This window comes from Schistocerca serialis, chromosome 1 (assembly GCF_023864345.2).
Source record: "Schistocerca serialis cubense isolate TAMUIC-IGC-003099 chromosome 1, iqSchSeri2.2, whole genome shotgun sequence".
Lineage (NCBI taxonomy): Eukaryota > Metazoa > Arthropoda > Insecta > Orthoptera > Acrididae > Schistocerca > Schistocerca serialis.
In genome coordinates, this window is record NC_064638.1 from 779,638,691 (window position 1) to 779,657,663 (window position 18,973).

The following is an 18,973-nucleotide window of genomic DNA, read 5'->3' on the forward strand; positions in this document are numbered from 1 at the left end:
TCAAACACTTAATTGGAAACACTGTAGTTTCAGACACTATCCATCCACTGTAGTGTTTTAAATTTCCCTGAATCCCTTCAATGAGTACCTGAGTAGCACCTCTAACAGTGCACAGACAGTTCCCGTTCTCGTCCCTGTTTATATGAACTCGTGGTCTGTTGTTAAAAAATGTAGTAACTAAGTACCAGTACAAGTATTAATCGTTTCCATAAATTGAAAAAAAAAAAAAAAAAAAAAAAAAAATCACAGTAACAGCAATAGTTTGAGAAAACATGATCCAGTTGTCGTGACATTTGGGTGAAAATTTTACATATCCTTAGTTGCTTTGTCTTTAATCTACTCATTTTTTTGCTCTGTCTGTAATGTCCTTTTTTTCTCAACACGACCATTATTCTGCTGTGGAATCCACCAAACTGAGTATTACCCTCTGTCTAGAGCCAGCTGGGATGTGTACAATGGCGTTTTATTTGGTTCTGTATCATTTTTAGATGCACTTTATTCGACTGTTGTTATAGGATTGAGACTTGTGAGTTTGTCTTGAAGAGGTCATTGTGCACACTACATAGTGGAAGCAGTGATGGTAGAGTGTGTGTGTGTGTGTGTGTGTGTGTGTGTGTGTGTGTGTGTGTGTGTGTGTGTGTGTGCGCGCGCGCGCGCGCGTGCTATGTACATTGGGAGTTCTTAATGAATGCCAAATTGTGAGATTTGTTAATGAAGACGACTTTACAAATGAATTTTATAAGACCAGATCACAAGCTGTACAAATGTAAAGTACAGAGAGATGCAACTACCTAACTCCTGAAGCATTCACAATGAAGTCTAAAAAATGCATCTGTACTAAAAATTTTCAAAAAGAACTGGGTTCAAGATAGAAATTAGCACTTGAATGTGACATGGAACATGGATTGGAAATATATTGTGAAAGGAAGAAGGTGCAGTACACCTTTTGCTTTGGTGAATTGAGATGGTATGGAGTCATGTATCAAGGCAAACGTAGATCAGGGGCTAGCAGAGATTGAGGGCAAGAGTATGTAAGAACCCATTTTCCTTGATGTTGACCTCCACCTCAAGCATGGTTACATCAGCACCTTTGTCCACATCAAACCTCTCAAGCATCAACAGTACCTCCTCTTCAACAGCTGCTACCCACTACATATCAAGACCACCCTTCCATACAGACTAACCACCTATGGTCATCACATCTGTGGTGATGAGCAGGCCCTCTCCAGACATGCCAAAAGTCAGTCTGAGTCCGTCACAGACAGAAATTACCCTCCTAATTTTGCCCAAAAACAGGTCTCTCTTGTTCCACCTCTCCAGTCAACAACCACCTCCCACATGCCCACAGTCTGGCCACAAAGGAACACTCCTCTTGTAATTCAGTAACACCCAGGACTTTATTCGACACACATTCTCTGCCTGTGTTTTAACTACCTCTCATTGTACACTGTAGTGAGGAATATCCTACCGACTATCCCTCCCACCTTTCCCACAGTGGTGTTCCACCACCCACCAAACATACACAATTTCTTGTCCAGCCCTTCTCCAAACCCCTTGTTCAAGGCTCATATTCCTGCACTAGACCTCGATGCAAGACCTGTCCCATACATCTTCCCACCACCATCGACTCCAGTGTGGTGACAGGCATGTCCTGTCCCATCAGAGGCAGGGCTACCTGTGAAAACAGGCGAGGTGATCTACCAACGAAGCTGCTTGCCAAATGGGCATGACAAGTAACAAGCTGTCTGTCCATATGATTGGCAACTGCCAAACTGTGGCTGAGATTTAGCTGGACCACCCAGTTGCTGAACAACCTGCTCAACATGACGTGCTTCACTTCAGTGACTGCAACAGAGCTGTACCGTCTGAAGCCTTCCTACCATACCAGCTTTTCTGAATTACACAGGTGGGGACTCTCCCTACAACATATCCTTCGTTCTCGTAATCCCCCCTGGCATCAACCTTCACTAGTACCTGTCTTTCATCCACTTTCGTGCTCCTGCTCTAGCAGTACTCACACCTTCTATTGCACCAGTGCACCTGTTGGTCTTGTCTATGTCTCTCCCTTTCCCTCTCCCATTTTCCCTCCCCCACCGAAGTTTGCTGACACTGCACCTAGCAGCCCTATCCCATCCCTACCATGTCTCTGCTCACCCCCACAATAACACTTCATTTTCCTCCACCTCACCCTGCTATCCCTTCCTCCTCCCCACCTCACTTTGCTATCCTACCTCGTTCTCATCTCATGCTCACCACCCACCATGAACTGCTGTTCATGTCAGACATAGGAATAGTCTGCAGTCAGGCACGAGGGGCCATAGATAGTAGCTGTGTGTGTGTGTGTGTGTGTGTGTGTGTGTGTTTTCAGCCTCTGAAGGAGGAGGACTTTTTTGTCTGATAGCTAAAGTGTAGCAATGTTTTTCATTGTGTCTGTCAGCAGCTGAACACCTCCTCTATGTGGTGAGTAGCATTATATCCTATACATATCATTGCTATTCCATACTGGACTTTCCATGTTTTATTTATTTTGTGTTCCATAGATCAAGGTAATGAGTGAATTGCAAGCGTATGGAACGTGTCAAATTGTGCAAAGTCAAAGTATAACTTACGTGCCAATGAAAGATACAGTGTAAATAGTATCTCAAATAAAGAACATATATTCAGTTGACAGAAAATTATGTTTCAATGTTGAGGCACAAGAAAAATATTCAGGAAGGAAAAAAAAAATCTTCAAATGTCTATGACTGTGTTCAAAATAATATGAGAATGGTGAAAGTACAAATTAAATATAAAGTATGTTCAAACAAAAAGGTTCGAAATGTCCTAACAACCAAATGTTTGAAATTTGCACGTGCTGCTTTGGAATAACATAGTGAGACATCTAGGTAATGGAAGCATGTATTGTCACCCCCCCCCCTAAAAAGCTGAAAGCTGCGCCCTCAGCAGGGAAGATGATGCTCACTGTATTTTTTATGTCCGCGGTCCTATGGTCATCAAATTCATTGAGCATGAAAAACCATCGACAGTGATATGTACTGTGAGACACTCCGTAGCCTGTGCAAGTCCATCAAGAGCAAATGACCTGCGCTGCTCACAGAAGAAGTGATTCTGCTCCATGATAATATGCACCCACAGGTGTCCAAGGTCATACAAAGTGTAGTGACCAAGTTCAAATGGGAGCAGCTTTAGCATCTGCCATACAGCTGGACATTTCACCCTGTGACTTCGATGTGTTTGTTCTGCCAAAAAACCATCTCAGAGGGAAGCGCTTCAACTCAGATGACAAACTGAAGGACACAATGGAGGACTGGCTCCTGTCACAGCCACAGGAATTCTGGGAACAGGGAATCCTTCAGTCCATGAAACAGTGGGATAGTTGTGCTCAAGCCTAAGGTGATTACTTTTGAATAAAGACATCAATTATACTCGCCATGGTGTTTTGTACCTTTCATTTTGAACACCTCTCACATATACTTAAGAAGATGAAAAGTATGATTCAGACAGTGTAATTTACATTGTTCCTAAGTGATGCATTGCAACCACATTTACATCAGATATCCTGATGTAAAAGTAATTAAAACTAGTTCCAAAACAATTGTAAAAGTTTTGGTAGAGGTATATAGTTATTTTCAGTAATTTGTTAGTAGCATAAAAATATTTTGCTGTTGAGTGGGAGAGCATTTAAAGAAAACCAGTATAGGATTTCACTGTTGCTTCAAGATTGTTATTTGATAATTCATCAGTAAGAATTTTAATATTATCTGCAAGAAGTGTAAATTTACTCTCTGTGTTGGAACAGAGAAATATGAGTGGACCTAGAATAAAGCCTTATGGCACACTGCAGAAAAAATGCCCCTCTCACATGAGGTGGGTACTCCAGATGAACCATTCAGCATTACTGTCAGTCCTTTACGTATGACTGAAGCAATGAACTGGCAGTAGCACTTAAACCATAATATTCTGAATTTTTCAAAAGAATTTGATTTACACAATCTTATGAGAGATCGCAGAAGTTACCTACTGGAGTTCTTTTTGGTTGTTTCCAAAACTTGACTGTTAAAAGAGGGCATTGCTTGCTCAGTAGAAAGATCCACATGAAACCCAATTGCCTTTTGTTCAGGATATTGTGGAAATTATGATGATTGACAGTCATTATGTGAATGAGTTTTTGATGTATTTTCAAAAAATTTTCCAGGTATTTTGGAACCATAGTTAAAAGGGGGTTGGGTGTTAGTTTTATCACCTTTTTTTAAAGAGGTTTATCACTGCAGCCTATTTTAATCCATCAGGTGCCATTCCTTCTTGGGGAAATGTATTGAATATGTTGCACAAGACTGAACTTGTATATATTAGAAAATAGTATTTATAGGGCATAGCTGAGTGGTAACTTGCTTGCCTCCCATGCAGTGGGCCCGGGTTCGATTCCTGGCCAGGTTGGAGATTTTCTCCGCTCGTGGACTGGGTGCTGTGTTGTCATCATCATCATTGCATCCTCATCACCAGCACGCAAGTTGTCTATGTGTTGCGTTGACTGAAATAAGACTTGCACTTGGCGGCCGAACTTCCCTGAATGGGGCCTCCCGGCCAATGATGCCACAAAATCATTCGTTCTTTCTTTCTTTTTTTTTTTTTTTATTATTTTTTTTTAAGACGTATTTTACCCATCAACAGATGTTTTATTTTTTAGTGTAACATATTAATTATTCTTTCAGTCTCATTAAATTCAACAGGAGGGAAGAATATCAAAGGATGTGTTGTAAGGACAATTTCCCTCTACATAATTCAGTGGTAAATCACATTGTACTCATCCGTTTGTTCTGCCAGTTGGTGGCCAACTCACCTCAGTTATAGTCCATCAGGGACAATTCCTTCCTGCAGAAATGTCTTGAATATCCATATACAACCAGACAGGTAGGCTGCTGGGATTAGGAGGCTCAAGTGAAAAGGATAATAAAGAAGGTGTTAGGTCTGTGAAGGAATGAGACTGTCTTTGTCCTGGGTCCAGATCATGAAAATATAATGCATGTACCTAAAGCTATCAGGTCGTTTAGGATCTTGATTGGCTATAAACGTCTCCTCTAAATTGCATATAAACAGGTTTGTATATGAGGGTGTCATGTGTATGCCCATAGCTGTACCACAGGTTAGTTGTGTATTTATTTATTTATCTGTCAGCCCTTAGATGTAATTAGTTGATACACGATGCATCATTATGTATGGACATTGTCATTGTACAATTTTATATATTTATTATATATACGACTATATGAAGAACAGAGAGTTTTTACCGTTGTTTTCAAAAATCTTGGAATATTCTTGAGCAGTTTAATTTTACACGGTGCTCTACTAAACACTTGGATGGACATATAATGTACACACACACACACACACACACACACACATACGCACACGCACACAAAGGGGAAACATTGTTTCCAAAAATCTTGAAAAGTTCTTGACTGATTTATTTGAAATTGTTATATGATATTCTAACAAACATTTAAATAGACATAGGCTATATATCCTTTTAAACAACAATGTATAGGTTTTCTGTTAAAACCAACTATGGGAATGAAAACACTGTACTTTGCTGTGAAAATGTGCCAATTCATTTTCTTTCTTGCAGTCAGTTTTCACTTCAAAAGTTGAGCATTTAAACCATTAGATAAACTGTTTCTCCCATGTAGATTCTACACACAAAAGTTGAATACACAACAGTGCACTGTTTTGTTTTCTTCCTTGCAATCGGTTTTAACAGACAACAGGAAAGTTGTATTTATGGCTTATTGGCTAATGATTAGAATACTATTATGGAATCTGAATTGTCTGAAACTGCTCATTCGTAGATTAAAATTATGTAAAATCTCATTGAAGCTACTATCCTGACAGACCATCAGCCGGAGAGGTCTCTCTCATACTCAGTACACCAATGATCCCAACCAATGTCCCATTTGTTTGATGTGATTTCAATTCCTAATCAAACTTTTGTTTGGAGTGCCTGTATGCAAGGCTCAACATCAGAGAGAGAGAGAGAGAGAGAGAGAGAGAGAGAGAGAGAGAGAGAGGAGGGGGGAGGGGGGAGAGAAGATGGACAGGGAGGGAGAGAGAAGATGGACAGGGAGGGAGAGAGGAAATGGACAGGGAGGGAGAGAGGAAATGGACAGGGAGGGGAGGACATGGGCAGAAAAAGGAGTGATGGAGAGTGGGGGGATGGGAAGGAGAAGATGGATAGAGAGAGGGGAGGAAGTAATGGACAGAGGGTGAGGCTGAAGGAGGAGATTGACAAAAAGGGGGGGAGAAGAGGACATTAGTACATATATCCAATTCCTATACATATTTAGCAATTCCAAAACATTGTCAGGTTCACTAGTTCATGTATATACATAACTAAATACAGAATAAGAAACATGACTTTAGCAGTACAATTATTTTTTTTACAAATTATGGCTATTTTAATTAAAGTTCACATACTGTGACAGTTTCACATGCCAGCCGGTTCAGTCACAATGACCATGTGATTGTAAGCCTAACTGTTGAGAAATGAAGGCAACCAATTCTGAAGTAGAACTGCATGACATGAGGAATTGTACATCTACTCCCAAAAATGGATCTCTCCTCTCCTGTTCAGTTCAGTTAAAAATACTTGGTAATGTGGATAAATGTTGTACAAATCATGATTAGCCCAAAATGGCAGAAGTGTTCAGTATTTACAAAATATTAAAAGAAAATTAATTACTTCAAAACAATATGGTCACCAGCTCACTACAGACATGAGTCATGCTTGGATATCTCGGTTTTAGAGTACTTGCTTGTGAAACACAAAGATTCCAAGTTCAAGTCCCTGTCCGACATGATGCTTTAATCTGCCAGAGAGTTTGTGTAAACGATGGAAAATCCAGGATGGAATTTAACAATATTATGAAAGGAATAGTTGCAACTCTCCATATAGTGGAGATGCTGAGTTGCAGATAGGCACAACAAAAAGATTGTCAGAAAGTGAACTTTCAGCCAATGAGGCCTTTGTCAAAAATAACACACACACATGTGCACACACACACACAAACACACACACACACGTGTGTGTTCCCTATTTCCAACAGTCTTTTTGTTGTACCTATCTGCAACTCAGCATCGCAGCTATAAGGTGAATAGCAACTGTCCTTTTCATAATGTTTATATTCCTTACAAATTGCCAACATATTAACTATGATTGTGTCAGATTCAACAATCCAGTGTGTTCCTGTGTACCTAGCTAACAGTAATGCTGCCTGAAACTTTTACGAGATGGCACTTAGCTTGCTGCCGTTCATGGCGACGTCTTTTACTGTGAATGTTGTCTGATTGACAGCTATTCCAATGCACTCCACACCTAGTGGCAAGTACTATCTGTTCCTAGCTCACTCTTTCATTATCAGCGATGAAAGAGCCTTGGAGCAGGTCTTGCAGAGCTCTTTTGTTCTGCTTTCAAGGAACCATTTATAAAAGTTTTACTTAACAATTTTATGCCCTGAGAAGACACAGTGTATATGTTAACATACAATTTACATAATTTGAGAACTTTATACCAACAATTTGGACCTTTTCCGTACCACACAGCAAATTGAATTTAATGAATGACGTTTTCTGCTGATGTTTTCTGTCCAAGTTAATTTTCCAGCAATATGGAAATCAAAAAGTTTTATATTTGCCACTTGCTCAGCTTTTTAGTCATTGGTTTTTGGCAGTAAAACAGCATATTTGCTTTTTTTATGTCAGTTTGTTATTGTCAAACCATTTATGTACTTGGCTTAGAACTCTTCCAGTACCTTAAAACAGATCCACATTTTTCCCCTGTGCTTAAAATATACGAGTCATCTGCAAATAGGACATATTTCTTGTTGATATTGTCAGCAAGGTCATTAATATACACCAGGAAGGGTAGCGGGCCCAGTTCACTTCCTTCTGGCACAACATGATGGATCTTCTCAATGTCTGAGAAGTGTTTATTACTCCTTTCAACTGATGTTTCTGCTGCTCAGTATCTGTCAGTCAGGTAAGGCCTTAGTCAGTTTGTTTGTGTTGTCTCTCAATGAACAGAACTTGCTTTGCCATAAGTATCTCACGATTTACTAAATAAAAAATATCTCAGTTGCTCAGGCTTCCCTGTTAAAAGCTTGTTCTTGCACCGATGAAATAGTGGATTTATTTTTGTGGAACCCATTATGATTCCCATGTAATATACGAGTGGTAGAAAACTTTACTAGTTCTGATATGTGATTTTAGGGTTCCATGATTTCGAAATTTTCCTGCTGTTCATCTGGGTGGTCTATCCAAATGGTGGAGCATTTCAACAAGCTGACTGCTTGCCAGCTTTAGGTGGTTCTTATGACTGAGTTGCCTGCTGCTGGGCATTGTCTTATACACCCTTCCCTCACACTGTTAAGCTTGGGTCTGTGGCATCTGGGGTGCTGTAGCAGATGAGACGTATTCAAACTATGAAATTTGTCATCATCTCCAATTCTGTAAGTGCCGTCTATTTATTCAGCTATTTTAACTTGCAGACAAGTGAGTACAGACCACCCATGATTCCTTTCTATGGCTGCAGAAGCAGGGGAAGCAGATACCATTCTAATGAGCGCTGGGGAAAGCGGGTAATTCAGGGAAGTGAGACCACAAATTAAGCAACTAAGGACGTCTGCAAAGGACCAAATGTAGACAAATGTGCCATACCCCTGTGTACCGTTGTCTTACTACTGAGATACAAAATCATGCTTCAATCCAAGGAAGAGTGGCTGAAAGTAAAGAATAACAGCCTGATATCGATCATGCAAACAACCACAGTGTTCTTTCTTCTGTTCATTGAAGTGAGAGGAAGCAATGTTAACACACTTCCAGATATGCTATTATCCTATGATGTATTGGTACATTCTCTGTTGAGAGGACACACCAGTGTGCAGCATGGCTGATATCCTCTACATTTTAGATGACACACTGTTGAATGTAGTAAATATTTTAAGGTTCTGTTGTTTCAGACCTTCTACCTAATCATTAAGTAGGAGAGTTTACTGTGTTCTCGGGATGATTGGCTCATCCATTATGCAAGTAATCAGCAGATCTGAATATGCTGTCTTATTAATTTAGGTCTGTCTTGTCTTAACAATATTTTGAGAAAATGACAAATTGGCATTTTTAGGTTGTGTGTGCAAGTGAATGTATGCATATATGTATGAAGGGTGCCCTTATAGGAGAATGTATGGGAGTGAGTGAATGAGTTTTTAACAGAGAATGAGTTTTTAACAAAAACTATATGGACTCAATTTCCAAGTTATAAACATTTTAACCCTATTGTTCTCTGAAATTTTTAGTGTGAGTGCTGATAACTGCCATGTCGGGCGACCTAAACTAGAAGTCGTCGTCATGTGTGAACTGAGTGACCCCATCTTCACATAGCAGTAGTTACATTTCTCATCAGTAGAAGTAAACTCACAAACTAGATTTTATGTCTGCTATCCAGGAACCACGCTATTGTACAAACATTAAGTCTGGCTGCCACCATGTGGATTTGTCTGTAGCTCATGGTCTAGTGGCTAGCGTTGCTGCCTCTGGATCACGCGGTCCTGGGTTGGATTCCCGACCTGGTTGGAGATTTTGTCCGCCCAGGGACTGGGTATTTGTGTTGTCCTCATCATCTCATCATCATTCAGGTAGTGGCAAGACTGGAACGGAAAGATTGGAACTTGTACGCGTGCTGATGACCAAGATGTTGAGTGGCCCACAAACCAACATCATCACCACCACATGGATTTTGTTGCAAGTATACAAACTCATCAAACTACTGCTTTCCAAAAATGGCAGAGCACTGTTGTTGAAGTGATTCAGCTTAAGTTGACTTGACATTTCTGTATTCAAGATATGGCACATCTTCCATGCTGATTAATGCTTGTGCTTGTTTATGTCAATTATACAAATAATAATTGGTATCCTGAGACAATATTGGTCAGCAAAGAGGTAAAAACAAAATTAAAATGAAACAGTATTTGGGGAATGTGATCTGTGGAAAAAATTAAGGATATTTACTCAGGTTTCATGGCAATTATCCATATTTCTTATGAAAAAATCACTGAATGTTCCAAAAGGTGTAAATATTTCTTACCATTTCCTGCAGCCATTGTGAGCAATTTTGTCCACACCTCAACAATTACGAAAACATAGACATCTGCAAGGGGGATTTGGGGGGGGGGGGGGTCATGAGCGGCCGCAGCACCCTCCTGAAATCTGGAATATAAACTTCCCATTCATTTAGAAACTGTCACACTTTTCTCGCAATGGATGTCTGGCACTTCACTAGATTTCAGATTTAATGTTGATGAACATGGTGGGAGCATCCACAGCTCCAGCAACCAGTATGTATTTATTGGTTTTTTTTAGTTGTAACACTCTTCACTAGAAAATTTGCTAATTTCTTAGTGTGGCATTGTTTATGGTTCTATACTGTGGTCAAGATGGTTGCATATCTTCACAGAACAGTGTTGAAACATTGTAAATGACATCACGGTCCCTATTTGACTGTTAAATTATTTATTTGTACAGCTCAATACTGCAATTTTAGCTGTGTGGTCATGATAAGCTGGAAATACTTGTGCTTTAGCACACCTCAGTACCTAAAAGTCATCTTCTTATACATCTATCATCATCACATCTGTAAGTTGGATCTTTAATTTTACCATTGTTAACACCTTTTACTTGAATCACATCAAATCATTGCTAATTTACTCTTTAATCATGACACTATCATGAATACAGTGGACATGAGTAACTGTTTGATGTGATTAATGTAATAGATGCTGAGAACAGCAATGTTAATGACCCAACTTACGGATGTGATGGTGATATGTATATATGTCAGATGATTTCTAAGTTTTGACATGTGCTAAAGCACAGTTATTTCCATTTGATTATGGTCACATGGCTGAAATTGCAATAGCGGGTTTTACAAATAAAAATCTTACAAGCAAAAGGCAACCATGATATAGTATACAAATGTTAAACACTACTGTAAACTCAGCTATGAGAAGTTAATCTTTGATGAAAAAGAATCATTAATGTTCTGTCTCTCTCTTACTCATACAGCTGTAATTTCCCTAAATCGCTCCAGCCAAATCCCAGTATTACTCTATTTCAAAGAGCATGGCCGATTTTCTTCCCCATCCTTGAAACAGCCTGAGCTTCTCATCTGTCGCTAATGACCTCAAAACTGACAAGGTGTTAAATGCTAATATTCCTTCCTTCCTTTCATACAGCCCACATCAAGCTACAGAAAGGCACCAGTCCAGTACCCTACCATGTGGATTACCAACACGACATACACAAGGAACCAATAGAGTTAAACACACCAGTGACTCATCCAGTGCTTCAAAAACACATTTTGTTCAGTTCAAGTTGTGGTAGCCACATTTTAAAATTAGAAAGCATGGAAATAACGCAATAAATACATTAAGGTGTAAAGCTTTGTAAATAAACAAAGTGTTGTAGAGGACATCAAAGTTGAATAAGCAAAGTGACTTTCTTGTTGGCTATTGTTTTGTGAACCATTTTGTCTTTTTTTCTGTTTCAGATTTATAATTTTTAGTGGTCGGGATTTAATCATATGGTGATATAATTTCATGTCATTAAATCAAAACAAATTGCCGCTTTTGATATGAATAACATAAAAGGATGCACTTTGTATAAACTATTGATATATGCTTAGGTATTAAGCTTATCCACAAAAACTTAGTAGATAATTATCAATAGTTTTTGTGAAATTTAACTCTTGAGGCACAACACAATTTCAGATGTATCAAATATTAGTAATTTTAGATTATTACCACCTCTTGGAAAAAAATCCGTGAACGTCCATCGATGTTGTAAAGACTATTCCTTGTAGCCAACTTCGTAATCACCAGCATTTCGAAATTTACCCTTCTTTTGACCATTTAAATTCAGAACTGTCTTTCTCACTTCTTCCCAATCGATATTGTGGGAATCGTGAAGGTATGTGTGGTTTTCAAGAACAAATGTAGTGTTGTGTGTACATGTAAAAGAAGCTGTGCAATTATAGCATAAACCATTTACGATTCTTTGCCTTAGTGTGTATGTGAGCTACTTCTAGAGTGCACAGCTCCCTCATTGCAAAGAGCTAAAAATAGGAAGAGTTTGGGCAAGAAGTGTTTTGTGTCCGTCCACTACTGCAGTGTAGTGACTATTATCAATTGCTGTGTTTCATTTAGTCGTATCTGGGCTGTTTGTGCTAGAATGGTAAAGCAGTTTCTGTTTCTACATCTACATCTACGTCTACATTTATACTCCGCAAGCCACCCAACAGTGTGTGGCGGAGGGCACTTTATGTGCCACTGTCATTACCTCCCTTTTCTGTTCCAGTCGCGTATGGTTCGCGGGAAGAACGACTGTCTGAAAGCCTCCGTGCATGCTCGAATCTCTCTAATTTTACATTCGTGATCTCCGCGGGAGGTATAAGTAGGGGGAAGCAATACATTCGATACCTCATCCAGAAATGCACCCTCTCGAAACCTGGCGAGCAAGCTACACCGCGATGCAGAGCGGCAGAGTCTACCACTTGAGTTTGATAAACATCTCCGTAACGCTATCACGGTTACCAAATAACCCTGTGACGAAACACGCCGCTCTTCTTTGGATCTTCTCTATCTCCTCCGTCAACCCAATCTGGTACGGATCCCACACTGATGAGCAATACTCAAGTATAGGTCGAACGAGTGTTTTGTAAGCCACCTCCTTTGTTGATGGACTACATTTTCTAAGGACTCTCCCAATGAATCTCAACCTGGTACCCGCCTTACCAACAATTAATTTCATACGATCATTCCACTTCAAATCGTTCCGCACGCATACTCCCAGATATTTTACAGAAGTAACTGCTACCAGTGTTTGTTCCGCTATCATATAATCATACAATAAAGGATCCTCCTTTCTATGTATTCGCAATACATTACATTTGTCTATGTTAAGGGTCAGTTGCCACTCCCTGCACCAAGTGCCTATCTGCTGCAGATCTTCCTGCATTTCGCTACAATTTTCTAATGCTGCAACTTCTCTGTATACTACAGCATCATCCGCAAAAAGCCGCATGGAACTTCCGACACTATCTACTAGGTCATGTATATATCTTGTAAAAAGCAATGGTCCCATAACACTCCCCTGTGGCACGCCAGAGGTTACTTTAACGTCTGTAGACGTCTCTCCATTGATAACAACATGCTGTGTTCTGTTTGCTAAAAACTCTTCAATCCAGCCACACAGCTGGTCTGATATTCCGTAGGCTCTTACTTTGTTTATCAGGCGACAGTGCGGAACTGTATCGAACGCCTTCCGGAAGTCAAGGAAAATAGCATCTACCTGGGTGCCTGTATCTAATATTTTCTGGGTCTCATGAACAAATAAAGCGAGTTGGGTCTCACATGATTGCTGTTTCCGGAATCCATGTTGATTCCTACAGAGTAGATTCTGGATTTCCAAAAACAACATGATACGCAAGCAAAAAACATGTTCTAAAATTCTACAACAGATCGACGTCAGAGGTATAGGTCTATAGTTTTGCGCATCTGCTTGACAACCCTTCTTGAAGACTGGGACTACCTGTGCTCTTTTCCAATCATTTGGAACCTTCCGTTCCTCTAGATACTTGCGGTACACGGCTGTTAGAAAGGGGGCAAGATCTTTCGCATACTCTTTGTAGAATCGAATTGGTATCCCATCAGGTCCAGTGGACTTTCCTCTGTTGAGTGATTCCAGTTGCTTTTCTATTCCTTGGACACTTATTTCGATGTCAGCCATTTTTTCGTTTGTGCGAGGATTTAGAGAAGGAACTGCAGTGCGGTCTTCCTCTGTGAAACAGCTTTGGAAAAAGGTGTTTAGTATTTCAGCTTTATGCGTGTCATCCTCTGTTTCAATGCCATCATCATCCCAGAGTATCTGGATATGCTGTTTCGAGCCACTTACTGATTTAACATAAGAGCAGAACTTCCTAGGATTTTCTGTCAAGTCGGTTCATAGAATTTTACTTCCGAATTCACTTAACGCTTCACGCGTAGCCCTCCTTACGCTAACTTTGACATCGTTTAGCTTCTGTTTGTCTGAGAGGTTTTGGCTGCGTGGTTTTGGCTGCGTTTACACTTGGAGTGAAGCTCTCTTTGCTTTCACAGTAGATTCCTAACTTTGTTATTGAACCACAGTGGGTTTTTCCCGTCCCTCACAGTTTTACTCGGCACATACCTGTCTAAAACGTATTTTACGATTGCCTTGAATTTTTTCCATAAACACTCAACATTGTCAGTGTTGGAACAGAAATTTTTGTTTTGATCTGTTAGCTAGTCTGAAATCTGCCTTCTATTACTCTTGCTAAACAGATAAACCTTCCTCCCTTTTTTTATATTCCTATTAACTTCCACATTCACGGATGCTGCAACGGCCTTATGATCACTGATTCCCTGTTCTGCACTTACAGAGTCGAAAAGTTCGGGTCTGTTTGTTATCAGTAGGTCCAAGATGTTATCTCCACGAGTTGGTTCTCTGTTTAATTGCTCGAGGTATTTTTCAGATAGTGCACTCAGTATAATGTCACTCGATGCTCTGTCTCTACCACCCGTCCTAAACATCTGAGTGTCCCAGTCTATATCTGGTAAATTGAAATCTCCACCTAAGACTATAACATGCTGAGAAAATTTATGTGAAATGTATTCCAGATTTTCTCTCCAGTTGTTCTGCCACTAATGCTGCTGAGTCGGGAGGTCGGTAAAAGGAGCCAACTATTAACCTAGCTCAGTTGTTGAGTGTAACCTCCACCCATAATAATTCACAGGAACTATCCACTTCTGCTTCACTACAGGATAAACTACTACTAACAGCGAGAAACACGCCACCACCGGTTGCATGCAATCTATCCTTTCTAAACACCGTCTGTGCCTTTGTAAAAATTTCGGCAGAATTTATAACGATTTCAGCTTCGTTGCTTTCTATCAGTGCTTGAAGTTCTGGTACTTTACCAATGCAGCTTCGACAGTTTACAATTACAATACCGATTGCTGCTTGGCCCCCGCATGTCCTGACTTTGCCCCGCACCCTTTGAGGCTGCTACCCTTTCTGTACTTGCCCGAGGCCATCTAACCTAAAAAACTGCCCAGTCCACGCCACACAACCCCTGCTACCCGTGTAGCCACTTGCTGCGTGTAGTGGACTCCTGACCTATCCAGCGGAACCCGGAACCCCACCACCCTATGGCGCAAGTCGAGGAATCTGCAGCCCACACGGTCGCAGAACCATCTCAGCCTCTGATTCAGACCCTCCACTCGGCTCTGTACCAAAGGTCCGCAGTCAGTCCTGTCGACGATGCTGCAGATGGTGAGCTCTGCTTTCATCCCGCTAGCGAGACTGGCAGTCTTCACCAAATCAGATAGCCGCCGGAAGCCAGAGAGGATTTCCTCCGATTCATAGCGACACACATCATTGGTGCCGACATGAGCGACGATGTGCAGATGGGTGCACCCTGTACCCTTCATGGCATCCAGAAGGACCCTTTCCACATCTGGAATGACTCCCCCCGGTATGCACATGGAGTGCACATTGGTTTTCTTCCCCTCTCTTGCTGCCATATCCCTAAAGGGCCCCATTACGCGCCTGACGTTGGAGCTCCCAACTACCAGTAAGCCCACCCTCTGCGACCACCCGGATCTTGCAGACTGAGGGGCAACCTCTGGAACAGGACAAGCAGCCATGTCCGGCCGAAGGTCAGTATCAGCCTGTGACAGAGCCTGAAACTGGTTCATCAGACAAACTGGAGAGGCCTTCCGTTCAGCCCTCCAGAATGTCATTCGCCCCCTGCCACACCTCAAGATGACCTCCCACTCTACCACAGGTGAGGGATCAGCCTCAGTGTGGGCAGTATCCCGGGCAGCCACAGTCATAGTCCGTTCGGGGGATGCGTGGGACGAGCTGGCCGTCCCCGACAAACCCCCATCCGGACCCCCACAGTGATGCCCATTGGCAACAGCCTCAAGCTGTGTGACCGAAGCCAACACTGCGTGAAGCTGGGAGCAAAGGGATGTCAACTCAGCCTGCATCCGAACACAGCAGTTGCAGTCCCTATCCATGCTAAAAATTGTTGTGCAAAGAACGTCTGAACTAATCTACAGACAGCACAAACAATTTGACACAAAATTTAAATGGTTATTAAAATACAAGATTGCCTAGTAAATGCAGTAATGCTGCTACTTGCGTACTGCTGACACACTGCTCGGCGGCGGAAGGAGACTACGCGATTTTACACTATTCAGGTATTAAAACGCGATGCTACAACTCTCAAATACTATAATACGCCCAAAATTTATGAATTAAACAATGCAAATACCATAAACACGCAAAGAAATTAATAATTAAACTATGTAACAAATAAGTGAGCTAAGAGTATACGACTTGCTGCTGCAGCTGCTTATCCAACGGCGGCAGGGAGCACACATAGGAAGCTCTGCATATGACACCTTCATAGAATATAAATCACGTTTTCCACAGTGAGGTTAGATGCTCAGTATGAAGAACAATGTGTATTTGTAGTGGCTGCACAGCTTGAGGGAGGCAAAGCCAGTTCCTTTGCACTACTTCCATTTCCTCATGGTAGCCTTTATGCAGGGTACAGTTTTTTCTTCCATTGTCTGGACTCTCTAATGGCACCCAAGAAAATTTTTACAGTCTGTGCTTAAGGTAGGGTATTTTTGGGAAAAGTTGTCTGGTATCTCGTGTTGAGGTACATTATCACTGATTGCTCAAAAAGGACGAATGTAGTGTTGTGTGTACATGTAAAACAAGCCATGCAATTATAGCATAAAGTCTTTTATGATTCTTTGCCTTTGTGTGTACAGTATGTGAACTACTTTTAGAGTGCATGACTCCCTCATTGCAAAGAGCCAAAAGTAGGAAGAGTTGGGCCAAGAAGTGTTTTGTGTCCATCCACTGCTACAGTGTAGCAACTGTTATCAACCGCTGCATTTCATTTAGTCATATCTGGGCTGTTTGTGCTAGGATGATAAAGCAGTTCCTGGTTCATCAGAAGCTCTACATATGACACCTTCCTAGAATATAAATCATGTTTTCCACAGTGAGGATAGATGCTCAGTATGAAGCACAAAGTGTATTTATAGTGGCTGCACAGCTTGGGGGAAGCAAAGCCTGTTCCTTTTGCACTACTTCCATAAGCAGGATACAGTTTGTTTCTTCTGTTGTCTAGACACTCTAATGGCACCCAAAAAAATTTGTACAGTCTGTACGTAAGATGGAGTATTTTTGGGTTGGTTGGTTGGTTTGGGGAAGGAGACCAGACAGCGTGGTCATCGGTCTCATCGGATTAGGGAAGGATGGGGAAGGAAGTCGGCCGTGCCCTTTCAGAGGAACCATCCCGGCATTTGGCTGGAGTGATTTAGGGAAATCACGGAAAACCTAAATCAGGATGGCCGGACGCGGGATTGAACCGTCGTCCTCCCGAATGCGAGTCCAGTGTCTAACCACTGCGCCACCTCGCTCGGTGCAGTATTTTTGGGAAAAGTTGTCTGGTATCACATGTCGAGGTACTTTATCACTGATTGCTCAAAAAATATTTCAACATGTGTATTTCATATATGTGATTCACTTTATGCAGGGTGACCAAAAACAGTCTGAAAAGCTTAAAAGGGTGTTGCAGGGTAGGTTGTGCTGAGAAATTGTTAAGAAAAGAATTATATATGTTGCATCATTCAGAGTTAATTAGCACTGAAGTTAGCCACTCAGGCGGTTGCACATTGAAGTTCAAGTGGCCTGCAAGAGACAGTGTCACCAAATGTGTTCTTTGCTTGGTTTCCTAAAACCAGACAAGAGAACTATGCAAAAAATTGGTCTTGGGGTGGTATAATAATCAAACATGAGCCAAAGGATGAGAAGTCTCATGTAATATCGCCTACTCCATGAGAGCAACTGACACTAATTGTATCTGGCGGGCTGCTTGAATTTGAAAAGGAAATGGCCTGATTGGCTAGCTTCAATGCTAATTATTGCGGAAACAGTGCAACATATCAAATTATTTTCTTAACAATTATTTCTAAGCACAAACTACCCAGTAACACCCTTACAAGCTTTTCAGACTGTTCCTGGCCATCCTGTATACATTATTTATAGGAGTGCATGACTAAGCAGTAGACAGAAAGGGTGTTCCCTAATGTACAGCTTCCACCCCAAAATTAAAAAGGGGAATGAGTTTTATGAGCTGTATGTATTCAAAAGACAAAGACATGAGGATTATTTTGATGTTCTCAACACAGCACACTTCTTTGGTAACAGTGATGACTGTGTGTTTGTGAAGGAGATTAGTGACTTTTCGCACTTAGGTTTGGCTAATAATATTCTAATAATAGGAGTAGAGAAGTCAGATCAAATGATTGCTTACTATCCTTTCAAAAGAAAGCAATTCAAATGGTGGAAATGGCTGTTCCTTTGTAAATTTGTAATAAGAATCACGAATGAAGTTTCTGCTTTAGTCAGGAGACAAGTGATATGGGCAAAAGAAGAAAGGTTACCCTCTCCCAGTTTATACACAGTTAGGGAACCCTTTGGCTGCACAGGGCAACAAATATAAAGGAATTGTTTCTTCTCCAGGTGTTGTCCCAAACAGACTTAGTGGCAGACATTTTGCTGAAAAGATACCTCCTACCGAGAGAAAATTACACCCAACACGTGTCTGCAAAGTGTGTGCAGATGTCAGTAAGAGCCAGATGGGAAAAGTGTGCCGTAAAGAAACATCCTGGTGGTGTGCCGATTGTGATATCGCTCTTTGTATGCCTGAGTGTTTCAAAGCATACCACACCAAGGCATATTATGTGTAAGAACGGTTTGTACAAAGTTCTTGTTGATATAAATATGTGATTCAGTAAAATAGTTGGTGCATCTGCTATGTGTAGTA

General features: G+C 41.0%; 1 protein-coding gene across 19 annotated transcripts in view; it reads left to right on the forward strand.

Annotated features, from left to right (window-relative positions):
• LOC126483260 (longitudinals lacking protein, isoforms H/M/V-like) overlaps positions 1-18,973 on the forward strand; it is a 454,209-nt gene that overhangs the window by 158,802 nt on the left and 276,434 nt on the right. Inside the window, exon 7 of one of the 19 annotated variants that reach the window (XM_050106612.1) lies at positions 18,670-18,892. The exons of the other annotated variants lie outside the window; for them this stretch is intronic. Coding sequence (XP_049962569.1) covers positions 18,670-18,892 — 223 coding nt within the window. The remainder of the gene's footprint in view (positions 1-18,669; positions 18,893-18,973) is intronic. 19 annotated transcript variants of the gene reach the window in all.